The sequence below is a fragment of the Penaeus monodon genome, unplaced genomic scaffold (genome assembly GCF_015228065.2).
Source record: "Penaeus monodon isolate SGIC_2016 unplaced genomic scaffold, NSTDA_Pmon_1 PmonScaffold_291, whole genome shotgun sequence".
In the NCBI taxonomy this organism is placed as follows: domain Eukaryota; kingdom Metazoa; phylum Arthropoda; class Malacostraca; order Decapoda; family Penaeidae; genus Penaeus; species Penaeus monodon.
Window position 1 is genome coordinate 46491 of NW_023657581.1, and position 15911 is coordinate 62401.

The 15911-nt window shown below is 44.7% G+C and overlaps 1 protein-coding gene across 1 annotated transcript; it reads right to left on the bottom strand.

Annotated features, from left to right (window-relative positions):
* Positions 1-2026: 2026 nt before the first annotated feature.
* LOC119570489 (uncharacterized mitochondrial protein AtMg00860-like) lies at positions 2027-2688 on the bottom strand. The gene is made up of 2 exons (XM_037918200.1): positions 2599-2688; positions 2027-2446 (listed from the first exon to the last, which is right to left on the bottom strand). The coding sequence occupies exons 1-2, from the start codon at positions 2686-2688 to the stop codon at positions 2027-2029; spliced, it is 510 nt and encodes a 169-aa protein (XP_037774128.1).
* Positions 2689-15911: the final 13223 nt, after the last annotated feature.

Genomic DNA, 15911 nt, shown 5'->3' on the forward strand with positions numbered 1-15911 from the left:
TTGGGTGCTAGCACATGTTGGTACCAGTGGGAATGAGCGAGCTGATCAGAAGGCCAAGGCAGCTGCCACTCAGCCTTGTGATGCTCGTTTTCCTCTCCCACATACTGACTTGAAACCAGCATAAGGAGTTGTCTTCGTGATAGATGGAGGGAACAATGGAGGCATACCTCTAGAAACAAACTGCGAGAGATTAGAGATAATCTTGGCAGTTGGGTGACCAGCATCCATCCCAACCGAAAAGTAGAAGTTGTATGAACAAGACTAAGAATCAGGCACACAAGACTGACTCAAAGTGAAGTACTTTGTGTGGGATGCCAAGAGCCATATGTAGTGGAAAGATGTGCAACATTCTCAGACCAAAGATGTATGTACTTGTCTCCCCCATATACACTGAAAAATGTATTGGGATTGTGACATAGAAGGTCTTATTAGTTTCCTTAGGGAGACTAATATTTTCAATAAAATTTAATTATGCATAATATTTATGCAATAACTTTATATACTTAGAGCATAATATTTATTTTTTGATTTTTAATATATTTATTGTTATTTGTAAGATATTTATTGATAGATTTTTAAAGTTTTAAATATTCTAATATTTCTATCTAACAAGGTGTTCACCGCGAATGACCTTAGCTGTTGACGCTGCAGACAATTTTAAATAATCAAATCAAATCTCTCCGCAGGGTCGAATCTTTGCCACACCCGGCGGTTGTAATCGCGAGCCCATCCTCGTCGTGCCGTCTGTGCTGCTTCCTTCGCTGTTCGTCTCGCATCTCTAAGGTTCGCTCTCAATATTTGGGTTGTCTCTTCATCAGCATCCTGCTCATTGGTTAGTCCTTGTGGGAAATATCCATCTTTCCCAGTGAGGAGATACAGAGGTTGTTGACCTACGCTTCTGTGCACTGCACTATTGAGGGCAAGTTGTACAAATGGTAGCATTTCATCCCGGTTATCAGGATACTCTCCAACCAGTGTAGATAATGCATCCTTCACTACCCTATTGCTCCTCTCTATCATTCCATTTGCCTCAGGATGATACCGAGTCGTATAGTGCTTTTGGGTTTGGATTATCTGGCAGACCTGAGAAAACAGTCGATTGTGAAATTCTCTCCCATTATCTGCTACTAACAGAGGGGGTGGACTAAATAATGTTACATATTCCTTGATAAATACATCAGCCACAGTCTGGGCTTCCTTGTTTGGCAGGGGAATTAGCTGCAAGTATCTTGTAAAGTGGTCAATAATTGACAAGAGGTACCTGTTGCATCAGGTAGATCCCATCAAATCTATCAAGTCAACTGATACCCTTTCCATTGGCTGAGAGACTTTAGGCATGGAAGCCAGTGGAGCCCTTCTTCCAGCACGGCCTTTTCTACGTTGACAAACTAGACAAGAATTGACATACTTTTTGGTCTCGCCTAGCATTTGAGGGAAGTAGTAATGATCCCTGAGACGACATTAAGTCCGGAATATTCCTGGATGAGCAGCGGCTGCATCTGCATGGATAGCATCCAGAGCCATGGTCCGTAGAGTATGTTGAATAACCAGCTGGCTGACAACCCTTCCTGGAGATGGTATAGGAGATTGTCTCTCATTTCAAACTCTTCCAGTTTGAGCGGGATCCTCTGTCGGGACACTCACTGTTCCTGAAGGTAATTGCGAATCTTGCTCCATAATGGATCTTCCTGTTGAGCAGCAGCAACAGTCTGAGGATCCAATATCTCATCAATTGGGTATATCTTTCGACTTAGTAGATCAGACATATGATGTGAGGCACCATCAACTTTTAGTTATAAAATGAAAGTTTATGGCTCCAACGAATCATGCACAAGGACTTTTTCTTTCAAGAAAATATATGGACAAGTGGGCAGTGATCAGTCACAATCACAAACTGTATAGGTACAAATCAAATGTTCTTACTGCTTCAACTACCGCCAGGGCCTCCACATCAATAGTTTGGGACTTGTTCTATCCCTCCCAAAGTTTCCTGGAAAAATAGGCTACAGCATGAGATTTACCTTGGTCATCTCTTTGGATTAAGCAGGCACCAATGTACCTCAAAGGGACGATCAAAATCAGGCTGTTTGAGGATTGGTTCTGAAGCCAATTTGAGTTTTAAAACTTCAAAAGCTGCTTGCTGTATTGGTCCCCAGTGGAATGTTGCCTGTTTCTTCAGCAGTGATGATAAAGGAGCAGCGACAGCAGCGTAATCTTTGACATGTTTCCTGAAGAAGCCAGTTGCTCCCAGGAACTGGCATACTTGCTTCACGATCTGTGGGGCTGTCATTTGCAAAATGGCCTTCACTTTATCTGGATCTGGAAGGACTCCACTTGGGGTTATTAAATGACCTAAAAACATGAAGGTTCTCACTGCAAATTTACACTTTTTCTGATTGAGCCTGAATCCAGCCTTACCTAACAGACCCATGGTTTCATCAAGATGCTGGAGGTGTTCATCAAAATTTCTAGAGGGCACAACGACATCATAAAAAAATGCGAGGGTGTGAGTATAATACGGCATTAATTGCTCTCTGGAAGGTGGAAAGGGCTGTAGCCAGGCCAAAAGGCAGTCTTTTGTCGATCACCTTTATTGACCTCCACTGTCCAATAAGCAGATTTGGCATCTAAAACAGTGAACCAATGAGTACCGGCTAGTCTGTCTATAGTTTCATCAAGCCTAGGCATGATCTTGTTAAGGTTACGAAAGTCTATACAAAACCTTATTCCTTCATCTTTCTTCCACACCAGGACCACAGGAGAGAGCTATGGTGAGGTAGAAGGCTTGATTATACCCTCACGCAACATTGCTTCACATTCTTGCCATATGGTGTCTTGTGCACTTTCTGGCAGCCTCCACTGTCGGGTACGGATAGGCCCATCTGAAGTTGTAATATTGTGGTTAATGTCTGGGATACACCTTACAGGGGTATCCTTATCAAAGAGATTAAAATGCTTCTCCAAGACCTTGAATAACATCTCACGCCTCACTGCTCCTAGATGTTCCAGGTTCTCAATTGGAATTATTCCCTTCACCCCAGAAGGAGTTTCAATATTATACACATCCATGCTTACTGGTGGAAAGATATCAAAGTCACTGCGTGAATAACAAAAGTCACCAAAACCATAGTGCTCATCAAATTCATCAGGGAAGTCCTCCCAAGTCACAGTATCACTATGTTCAGTATCACCTGGAATGTCGACCGAGTCATTATTTGAATAAACATTCTCAATCCCTGATACACTGGCCAAACTCATTCCCACTTCTGGGAACCAATACCTTTGCAGTCTTTCCTTGCACAAATCCATGTGGATTAGTGAATTCCTTGGGTCTAAGAAACAAGTGCACAATATATCACTTACATGCATCTGAACAAGAGGACGACCACGGCTATTTTGTTTCTCCAGAACCATTACCTTGTGAGCCTGGGGTTTGGTTTTCGGATCTTTGTCTCTGTTCAATTGGTCTCCCTGTATGAATCCCCTCACATGCTGGTGAATACCATGTCCGGCTGTGAGACGGGGAAAAGGGACATTGTCTGGCAAAATGGCCTGTTTCTTGACAATTAAAGCATCTAAGAGCCCTCTGATGCAATCTGCACTCTTCAGTATTATGAGAATTGGTTTGATGATACTGACAATACTTTTCCATTGAAGCAACCTGCCTTAATCGTGCTGGTCAGGAATCATGAGCATTTGGGACTGAAGGTCCATCTCTGGAAGTAGTCATATGCAAGTTCCAAATGCGTTGTGCTGCATCTACAAGGGAGGGCAAAGAATCGTCTTCCTTTAAATCCAAGGCTTCTCTTAACCAGTGTGGAAGTCCTTGAAGAAATGCCCTTCTGATTAATTCATCTGGCACACTTATTGCAATTGGGTAATCTTGATAGCCTTGGTAAACCAACCCCTCGATCGAGACAAAAAAAATCTAAAGGGGCTTGGCCTGCCGCTAATCTTAAGCTTTGCAAATGTTTAAAAATCTCAGTGCTAGAGCAAGTTCCCCGAAATTTAGCTCTTACTAAAGCCTTAAAATCTAACCAGATGGTAATACCATAAAAAATTGGCGAATTTATAATTAAATCTGCAGTCCCCCTGCAAGAAGCTCACGCTGCGCGAATGTAAGCTACTACACTTGCAGGGTTCACAATATTTTCTATAGCTCTCAGCCACGACTCTACTTCTTGATTCCTCCTTAGAGGGAAAGCTGCCGATACTTCTGCTTTAAAGTGCAGTACAGAATCTTCTCTATGAACTACGCATTCTACTGTCGGGGTGATAGGTGCCAGATTAGAAGAATTATGAGGGCTGACTTCCTGTAGCAAGTTCTCATATCGTTCAGCAAGAGTAGCACAATGCTGTTCGAATTCATTGCACAGAGTGGTTAGCTCTTCATACATTGAAAGATCCATGTTAACTGGATTGTTATCAATAGGCACAGTAGTATTACTTGAATTAGACATACTGAGATTTCCTTTACTTTGTCTGAGTTTTTTGTTTCTGTTTCCGACCTTAACCTGGTTAATTCGTCCACGAACGCAAGGTATTATGTACTTAATACTGGTTCAGCAAATTAAATTACCCCTCATGAAAATATCCAAAACCATGCATTAAGGTACAAACAATAGAAAAGCTCTAAAATGCGAATACTCTATCCAAGGCTAATATTATAACAGCAGTTCAATATCCATAAATCTGATGCCCACTTAATCATGAATAGTACGAAATCTAGCTGCCACCACCTGGTTAATTCGTCCAAGAACGCAAGGTATTATGTACTTAAAGGAAGAGGCGTGTTGAAGGGTGTGAGCGAAGTTATAGAAAGCAAGTGTAAGTGTATAGAAGTTACCAAGGCTCAAGGGTCAACACTGGTTAGTGTGGTTATGTCTGAGATGGAGTGCGTGTCAACCTGAAGTCGATAGAAGTTAGATTTAAAGATTTGAACTCGTGCCCATCTGAGTCTGGATAATCCTATGGGTTATGCCATGATTCAACCCCGGGGGCTCCCTTTTTCTTGTGTTCCCTTAAATTCTCCCTTATGTTTTACATTCTATATACAAAGGCAGAGTCAGGCAGGAATACTGGCGTTTCTGAATTAACTCTTAAAATGGAATTTAGACTGGAAGCGGAGGGGATGCATGATGGGGTCTAAAAGTATTAAATCCATCTTTACAAAAGGTTTATTTCAATAAACGGGCTGAAAGCAAACAAATAGAATACATTAACCACTAAAAATGACGAAAAGAATTTAAAAAAAAGCACCAAAAACCACTGGGTTGAAATACAAAACATTTAGAATGAGATATAATATTTATTGCAAAAGAAAGCACATCACCCTATAAAGATTCAGAGAAAAAAAGTTAATATGCCACCTTACCGCCTTATCGTACTCTTGCGACCAGACCAGGAACCCATCATGACTGCCAGCCTCACGACTAAAAATGCTCTCCCCTCCTTTGACTCTTCTTTCTTTCTTTCTTTGTTGGATTTCTTGGCTATCAACCATCGGCATGTGGCCAAGGTTATTAAGCCAATGGATCCTATTTATTCTATCAATCTATATAAGGTCATAAAGTTTTGTCTCCCTTAGAAAAGTGATTACTTTACTGATGATTCTTTCATCATACTATCATCTGATAGTATATTTGATAATGTAAAGTCTATATTTTTAATTCTGAAGTAAGAGGTGGTGGATGGTAAGGTTGGTATTGCATTGGGGGCACCGTGGAGGGAAATTCTTTTCTATGTAGGGAGTGAGGTGTGTCAATCTTGTGGCATTGACCCTAAGGCGGGCCAACACCACCTCCTCCCTTCTTTCTTTTCTGTGGGCTGTCCCCCACGGCTCTATTGCAGGATTGATTTTATTATATAATTGTAGGTTGGTTCACTCACTTTGCCACAGGAGATGGATTTTTGCATTTATAAGAGACACAAAACACCTGATATCTGTATGGACTATGCTAAGGTCCAGATCACCAGTTGACCCAGCTAATTTGTCAGCCTGCTCATTGCCATGAATACCAGAGTGGCCTGGTACCCATATTAGCTTGACTGATTTGTTGGCACCATGTAGGTTACAAATTATATTACCCAGTAGTTCAATTTTAGTGGTTTCTAAGGATTTAATGGCTTTAAGTGAACTTAATAAATCTGAAAAAATAACTATTCTATCGTGGGTCGTCGATAGTGCAAAATCAATAGCTTTGCAAAATGTTAGCAAGAAAGATCGATGTATGATTCGGCAGTCTGAACTTTAGTTCACATTCAGTCGACCATACACCCGCACCCACACTTTCATCTGTCTTGGAGCCGTCGGTATATATATGAAAGAAAGGGAAATGTTTAACAAGGATCTTTCTGAACCTCTGGCATACCTCCACCTCCGACGCCATGGCCTTGGCTGATGGAAGCCAGGCTTCCATGATAGAAAGGTTGGGGGTTTCCTATGGTGCTATATTTGAATGAACCAGGGTATCGATGGTAGAGAGATCTATATCGACTTTCTTGACGAGGTCGTGAAGTCTCTTGGCAAAGGGCCTAGTGCCTCTATTGCCATTAGGGTGGCTCGGGTCTCGAGCCACCTTTGCGGCATATGTCAGTGCCAACTGGACGCATCTGAGTCGGAGGGGAGGTACTCCTGACTTTTCAAACTTGTTTTCGATGCCGAACCATACACGATTGACCCATAATCTACTTTAGTCCTAATCAGGGCTTTATATATCATTAGCAAACACTTTCTATCAGCTCCCCTTTTATTACCAGAAATTCACTTTAATAAATTTAGTGCTCTTTGACATTTATTTTTTAACTGACCAATGTGGTCTTTCCAGTTGAGTCTACTATCAAAGAGTAGACCAAGAAATCTATCAGAATTTTGAATATGTATTGGGTGGTTGTCTAGAGTTAGCCTGATGTTCGGCCATACAAAAGGGTTTACTGCAAAAGGCACTACACTACACATAACAAAATATGTACAAACAGAAGTGAGAGAGGATCTGGCGGGGCAGGCGAGGTCACATGGTGGAAGGGAGCACACAGGTCAAAGTCACGGGACAACTGCATAATTTTTGGCTGGTGCTCTTTTATTTGCCACGCCGATGTAAAGGCCCGATACCCTCGTTCCCCACGAGGTGTATGAGCCAATCGGAAAGGACCTAAGCCCGCCGCTCGGAGTGAAGTAAGCATTGGCGAAGGTCCAGAGTAATTTCGCAGTTGTGACATATCTCTCTTCTTTCTTTAAAATAATCTTCCAAGAATTGGAGATTATTTTCAGAGAGCCACAACTGCGAGATGCCTACACCGAGGCTCCGAGGTCCTACATCCAGCGGTGATGTGGCCCCAGGACCTGCCCTTCCATCACCTACACTTCCAGCGATCACGGTCCTGCCTTCTGTCACGCTTGCTGCACCATCGCTCCTCCAACGGTCCCTCCACTCCCGGTAGCTTCTCCGGCGTCTCCTCGGCATGTCCTCGGCAGGCAGCTCCTCCAGCAGTCTGATGCCCACAAGACCCTTGGGCAACTACCTCCTCCCCGTATCTCTACCTCCCTCACATTCTATGACTTCTACGAGCCCTTCTAGGTCTCATTCTATCATCATGGAATTGCTTTCGGCTTGCTTACAGATTACCTCGACGCACACATCTCGTGGCCCCATCTTACACATCATCCCGCTCATCAAAACATTGCATTTGGGTTGACAATGATGGTTTGGCGCACTTAGTGGCGCGGGAGTCTGTAGTAATTCCGCCTTTCTATGACGTTCTGGTTAATGTAACGGCCTCAGTTGGTAAATATGGCACATGCTTGGTCTTCCCTGAGAATTGTCGAGTAAAGGGGACATGTGTTCTTCCCTCTCTGTATATGCGGGAGGGGAGTGCGCAAGTCCATGTGATGAACTTAACACCTGCCCCTTTGTCAATTGATAGTGGTGTCAGATTAATAGATTGTGAGGTCACGGATCTCCTGATAGCTGAGTTTGAACTTCCACGTCCCCTGATTCAGCTAACCCATTCTCTGCAGCATTAGCAAAAGCTATGCAGGGGCCATTCTCATTTAGCGAGGGTAAGGAGATACTAGGCAAGTTCTTAAATCAATACCCCGACATTTTACCGACCAAGGACCGTCCGTTAGGCAGAACCTGGAGCTAAGCCTGTGTATATTCCGGCATACAAGATTCCACACAGCAGGCGTCAGATTCTGGAAGAGGAAGTGCACGGTATGCTGCAACAAGGGCTGATTCAACCTTCGACCGTTCCGTCACCTTTTCCTATTCCTAACCTTCGTCAGCTCTTGCAAGACATTGGTGGAAAGAGTAAGGTCTTCTCCTCCATTGATCTGGCGAAAGGTTTCCTTCAGGTACACTGCATTCTCGACACATGTGGGTCACTTTGAGTTCCTGGTGTCACCTATGGGTCTCAGGAACTCTCCTCTGACGTTTAGTCGTCTTATGGCTCTCGTCCTGCAGGGTTTAATTAATGATCAGGTTCTAGTCTATTTAGACGACATTTTGGTTTGTTCACCTTCTATCAAGGACCATGAAGCGCGGTTGCGCAGTGTTTTTCAGCGACTTTCGGAAGCGGGTTTAACAATTAATCTGGCCAAGTGCAAATTCTTCCAGTCGCGTTTAGATTTCCTCAGTCATTCGGTTAGTGCTGTCGGTATTGCCCCTAACGAGGCCAAGGTAAAAGCTGTCAGTATGTTTCCCATTCCCTCTGATGCAACACAGGTAAAGTCGTTTCTGGGGTTAGCAGGTTTTTATAGACCGTTCATTAAGGATTTTGGGAGGATCGCTGCACCTTTGACAGACCTCCTCAAGAAAGACGTCCCCTGGCGCTGGGGCGAGGAGCTGGTCAACGCATTTTCAAAGTTACAATATTGTCTATCGCACGCTCCCGTTCTTGCATTTCCGAGGTTTGATCTCCCCTTCATTCTCCACACAGACGCGTCGAATGTTGGGCTAGGAGCCGTTTTAATGCAGGAGCACGAAGGGAATCTGCATCCTATCGGGTTTGCTAGTAGGGTTTGCACTAGTGCAGAGAAAAAGTACTCGGTCACCGATAGGGAGATGTTGGCGATTGTATGGGCTCTTAAGTACTTCAGAGATATTATACTGGGGTACAAGGTCATGGTTCACACAGACCACATGCCGCTCATGTCGCTTAATGGCAATGATCCGTATGGTCGTAGGGCACGTTACCAGGATATCCTGGGCGATTTCGATGTGACTTTTGTGTATATTCTGGGCCGCACAAATGTCGCCGCTGACACGCTGTCACGTGCGGCAATCGAAAACTTGCAATATTTGAGTTGGGACGACACTGCTGATTTCCCCCCTTCATTTAGCTTACCTTCGTCAGCTGTTGTGAATAGTGCTTCATAGGTTCCTCCCTTGGAACCGCTGAATAAAGATGAGGTATATGCTGCCCAGCGTGCCGACAAAATTTATGGCCAGATCATTCGAGCCTTAGCCAAGGGCACGGCAGTTCCCAAGTTTAAAGGGTTGCCGGTTAAGGATTTTTTTCTTGACGATACGGGACTGTTATTTCGGAGATCCCAGCCGAAGCGAATTATGGGTCGCAGACGGATTGTCCGAGAGGTCCTTGTGGTGCCGGAAAGTTTAGTGCCACGTGTGTTGAAGTATGCTCATGAATACCATGAGGCAGCGCATTGTGGTGTTCATAAGGCAGTGCAGTTGACCCGTAACCGATTTTATTTTCCGCGATTAGTAATGAGGGTTGGTAATCATGTCAGGTCTTGCAAGACGTGCCCCTTGTACAAGGGTCACACAAGCGATCCCGCGCCTGCGCTAAAGTTCGACATTCCGGATTTTCCCTGGCAGAAGGTGTCATGTGACACTTTGTCTGGTTTCACCACATCACGGTCTGGCAACAAACACATTCTAGTGATCGTAGATAATTTTTCTCGCTACTGCGAGTTGGTGGCGGTTCCGTCAAAGGCTGCGGTACACATCACGAAAGCATTTCGTGACGTAATTTGTTGCCGTCACGGCTGTCCACAATATTTAAACGGTACCGAGTTTGTAAATCAGGTGTTTGCCAGTCTCATGCAGCAGCTAAATGTGACGCAGGTGAACGTTTTGCCGTTCCGTCCACAGGCTAATGGCATTACAGAACGTTTAAATAGATCCATTCTCACCATTTTGCGTCTCCCCACCGTGCAGTCGGCCATCAATTCTACCTATCACTCTTCCCTCGGCGACAGTCCGCACTTTCTTCTCACGGGACAGGACAAGCGACTGCCATATGAACTCCTGGAGATGAGGCCGCGTCCCCTCTATGCAGACAACTATGCTGAGTATTTGGTTTCTCGACAGCAGCGAGCGTTTCAGCAAGCAAAGGCGTTCCTGACCAGGTCTTATGACAGAATAATTGAGTACCAGCATAAGATCGCTCGTGCGAAATCTATCGGGGTCGGTTCCTTGGTATTTAAGGAAAATCATGCTCATACTACTATTCGGCCTAAGCTTTGTCCGTTCCATTTTAACGTCCTGAAGCTGGCTGATCAGTTTTATCAGTGTCAGGAATCATGATTGTCCTCTCATTGGTCATCCTTGCTTTGATACATCATCCTTTTTCTCCTTTACTTGCACTAGTCCTCGAGAGTTAGCGAGTTCGTCAGATATATGTGTTACTCCCGCAGAGTTTTGTTTCTATCTCTAATATTAGCTGCGGTTGCATGCTATTACCTGCACCGCTCATTCTAGGACGGACCATTATCATCCTATTCCTTTTCTCTTCTAACTGGTTATTGTGATATATTCTTTATGCTGGTCGTACGAGTGGTGAGTGATATATGGCTCTCCCTTCCAAGGATGACATGTAACTCTGCAGTGAAGATCGAGGCTGCTAGAGAAAGACTGCCAGATGCAGTCTTCCATCTGCTCACTGCTGCAAAGCCCACACCATTTTCAGATTTCGTACCATCTGTATATATTGCATCTGATCCTTGGTACTTAGAAATGTGCTGAAGAAATCTCTCAGACTTCTGTTTCAGATCTCTCCCCTTTCCCAATTCCGACCAAATCCAGCTCAACTTGATTAGTCCAAGAGGGGAATTGGGGAATTCCAACAGCCAGAACCTTAGTGAGACTTAAATTAAGCTCTTCCACAAGATTCCTCATTCTCCTACCATAGGATCGGCTATCCTCAAGGGGGTTGAAAACCAATCTGGATGTAGGAGATCCCGGAATCCTTTGTAGTCTCTTGTGGTAAATCAGGTTCATGTAATCCCGGTGTAATGAAAGAGGTGGTTCTCCACTCTCAGCATACAGGGACTCCACAGGTAAAGACCTGAAAGCCCCAGTACAGATTCTGAGAGCTTCATTATGAACTGAGTCCAACATCCAACAGTGGGAGTTGCAGATGAATAAGCTTCACATCCATAATCAAGCGCTCGGTAAAGCCATAGAAGCGTTTTGCGGTCAGCACCCCAAGATAAATGTGAAAGAACCCGCAAAATACTAAGTGCTTTTGTAGCCTTCACTTTTAACTGTTTGATGTGAGGCACCTATGTAAGTCTTGAGTAAAAAATTAGACCCAAGTACTTCACCTCTTGGACAAATTGCAGTGGGTTTACGCCTAAATAGAGGGAAGGATGGAACTTTCCTCTTTTGTGGAAATGTATAGCCATGGTCTTGCTTGGAGAAAATTTGAACCCTGTATGTTGCCCACTGTACAACCTGATTTATTGCAGTCTGCATGTGTCCTTGCACATCCTGTAAGCTTCCTCCTGAGCAGTACAGTGTAAAGTCATCCACATACAGATTACATGAGACTGCACTTGGAACAACCTTTGCGATGTCATTTATAGCAAGGGCAAACAGGGTCCCCCTTAAGACCCCCCTTGGGGAAAACCCTTCCGCTGATCCCAGGTTTAGGAAAACGTTTCCCTCCCCGAACTTAAATTTTCCTGTAGGGGAAGCTTTTATGAAGGTAGGAATGTCCTTTTTAACCAATGCATACAGCTTCATGAGAGCCATGTTTCCAAGTAGTATCGTAGGCCCTTTTTAAGGCCACGTGTGCAAAGGAATTTTCTGTATCGGGTTTCCATCCTCACAGGCATCTGGGTAATCTCAATTTCTAAACCCCATATGATTTTGGGGGTAAACCCGTTTTCTTTTTTTTAGAGCCCAACCTGAAAATTTTCCTTTTTCCCATCAGCTTGCAGACGCGGGTGGGGGGGAAAATTGGTTGTATTTCCCTGGGGGGGGAAGCATTTTTGCCTTTTTAGGAACGGGAATAAATTAGCTTCTCCCATGGGGATGGCAGGCCCTCCCTTAGATGGTATTAAAAGGGTCTAACGGAAAATTCGGGGGCCTCTTGGTGTGAGATATCATTGGTTTGGGAATATCGTCACTTCCTGGGGCAGTTTAGGCAAGCTGAAAACAGACCCTCCCCTTTGCAAAAAAGGGCCCAAGATATGGAAGTTCTGCTGAAATTACTAAAAGAATGACACTAGGTGTTTTCCCTTTTTCAGCCAAAAAAGTGGAAAACGAGCAGTGTAATTGCTCCAGAGGGGATCTCTGCCAGGGTTTAGTAGCTCTTTGGGAAAAACATTTTTTTTGTCGTGATGTTTACCCATCTACTGCAGGTGGTGACGGGAAATGCTTTTTCCGCGATCTTACGCCCCTTTTGAAAGGGGGTTTCCCAAGTTAATTGAGGAGCTTGTCTCCACGACGCGTCAAACTTTTTAGAACCCACCGGGCCCCGGGCTGGGTCTTTTTGTAATGATAAAGGGTTTACTGCTGGGGGCTTTCATTTTCAAACCTGCTAATGAGTTTTCTTGCCTGACAGTTTGTTGGGCATCATAAACCCACCAGGGTACTGGAGGTCGGGGGGAAAATGCCGTACTTTTGAAATGGTGCTTTTGCTGCAAAGGGAAATTTCGTGATTGAAGGGATTAACCATTAAAACACACGGAAATCATTCCAGATTATTGCAATACGCATTTGATCTAAAAAGTTTCCAGTCCCGTTCAAGTTGCCATCCTGCACCCCATTGACAAATACCATTCCCCTCCTCCAAAATTTTTGGGGAAAGTGGTCGTTCCATGTAAGTTTTCCCATGACCTGCAAGTGAATTCAACTGTGAATGGGTAAGCTATTGATGGTCTATTTGGAGAAGTCCAGTTTGAAATTTAAAAAGGTTGGGATTTCCCATTGTTCGTAAAACGCACTACTTTTAAGAACAAGGCCCCAAAGGCCCTTCCTCGGGGGTTTGCCCAAAGTGTCTCCCCAGAGGTGATCCGCCCCTTGAAGTCTCCCAAGAGTAGATATGGAGTGGAAACTTCAATAGTTTTTCCAAATCATTAATTTTCAGATTATGTGGAGGAATTAGGGAGCAACAGTGAAAGGTGTGTCATCCCTATTCTCACACCTTCCCTGCAGTGTTTTCTGCGGGGGAGGGCCCTGGAAAGGGGAAAATCTTGACGTACCAATTACTGCACTCCTCCATGAGGCCTTGTAAAAGGTCCCAAAAGGGCTTGAACTTGGAATCCTCTCGGGAAAGGGTACAATTTTCTTTTTAAAATCTTTTAGCATACAAAACTGGTATAAAAGTATCAGATGTTCAGTCTTCCTTTTGCAGAATTCCCTGCAATTTCCATTGGTAGGGTTTTTCTTCATAGTTTTTGGCACACTTTGGTAAAGGGTTTGCCCCAACCTTTTGGCGCCCCTTTCCATGACCCGGGAAGCCCTTTTTAATGGTTGTTTACGTGTGGAAAAAGTTTCCCCCGGTTTTTCCTTTTGGGCAGGTAAGGGTTTTTTTGCCTGTGCAAAGAAGGACCTGAGCCCTTTTCTTTAGGGGCATTTGTTAGCAGTGGAGGCCCCTGTGGTGTGTGGCAGCTGGAGTCTTTTGCACATTTTAAAGGTCCTTTACCGGGCAAGGGGGTGTGACCTTTATTCAGGCTTCCCTAGCAAGAGGCCCCCGGGATGTGGTGGGAGCTGGAGGGTCACTGTTTAGGCCTGGAGCCTTAATGAGACTCCAAAGACCTTACTTTGGGGGAGTCCCCGTAACCTTGTCTTACTCCCTTTTTTGGGGGAACACTCACCCAAAGGGAATGTCACAATTGGGATGAGGAGGGTTAAAGGAAGTGGGAGAGGGTGTGTTTTTATGAAGCATTGGGGGGCAAGGGTTGGTGGGGAAAGGGGGAGGGGGTAAACCCAAGCAAAGGCCCCACCTGGCGTGAAAAAGCACACGGGGACATTTCCCTTTGCCTCTGGAAAATAAAATTTCTCCTTGCCCTATTACCAATACTTTCCTTTTCAAATTTTACCTTTTACTTGCTTTTAAGAATTCATGAGCTTCTTTTCGTGGTACGAATATTGGAAACCTGGGCAGTTTCATCTCCTTTATGAACCCCTTTTTACCCCACTTTACACAACTTTGGGGTTTCCCCTTTTTTTTTAAAACGGCAAGAGTTGGCTCCATGCCCCCTAACCCTGGCAGCGAAGGGTTTGGGGACATATGGCTTTTCCTTTTAGTGGTCCATGCTACTTGACCGTTTGGAAAAGGGTTAAAGTGTAAAAATTTGAAGAAAAAATGGGGTCGACTGTTTCCTTACATGATTTAGGGTTTTGTAGGAGAACTCAACTTGAGCCCGGAATGTCCATACCGCAGCGGGGTTTACCCCATCTGGGGAGAAACCTCAACTATCAAGCTACCATCTCGCGTGGGGGGGTGAGGTCCGTGCATACTTCAACAATTTTTCGATGTACTTTATTTAAATATCAAGATCAATTGATACACCATCAATGTCTTCACTATAGGACTTACTAAGAAATGCTTTCATTTTTACCAGGGAGATTCCTTATGGATTTAGGAGGCTTTTCCCCTTCTTCTGTTTGGGGGACCCCCGGGGAAACCCTTTCGATTCCCCTTTTTTGCCTTGGAAGCTGGGAAAGGTTCCAAAGTGACAATCGTGATGTCAGAGGGAATGGTCAGGGGTTGCGAGGGGTTTAGGGAGAGTGCTAGATCTTTGTAAAAATTTTAAGTACTCATGCAAATTGGATTTCATTCCTCACCCCCCCCCACCATGGTGTCCAAGAGGGGAACTAAGTTGGGGTTCAAAAAACTCCCCAAAACCAAGGGGAATGAGGAAAAAATATGCAGCCCCTAGACCCGGGTCTGATGGCAGTCGCCCCGGGACCTTGGTACCGACCGATAGTGCGCTTTACCCTACCAATTTGAAACCCGACTTGCCGGCCTTGACAAAACCACCCCTCTAACCAGAAAAAAAGGACCAAAGAGGTGTGTGCTAGCTGCGGGGACAGCGTGCAGCATCGCAACCCCAGGGGCTCGTCTCCTGGGAATGGGAGCCAGCACGGCAAAAAAAACAGGGGGAACCCCTCCCTGGTCCAAATGGGAAGACCCCGGGCCTCTCCGTATGGGTACCCCCTGGTCCCGGTCACCAGATCATTTTGGGCCCAAGCCCCCCCCTTAGAAAAGGGGGTTCGTAGGGGGGGGCAAGAGAGACCTTTTCCTGCTTTTTAACTCCCGGGCCCCTCCCGGTGGGTTTTGCAAGCATTGGGGGCCAGGGGAGTTACCTGCTCGCTTGTTAAAAAGATTTGGGGAGTAAATTACCTAGCCCGGGAGCCTAACCCACCAACAATAGGTTAACATCACATTAACCGTGGCCTACATCCTTCAAAATGAGATGATGTCCTGAGTCAGATTGGGGGGGGGGTGAATTGGACCCGATATGGTAGAGTAATTGAGAAAATTGGGCCGCACACCTTTCCCGGGCATTTTTTGTCCCAGATTTTTGGGTTTTTGGTTTTTTGGGGTCTTGTCTTTGGTCGTGCACCTAACCATTAAGAACGAGAAAAGGTAAAAAGTATTATGTAGACCTTTTTGTAAAGTTTTTTTTCTTTCTTTTCAGAAGTTTCCCCTTTTCA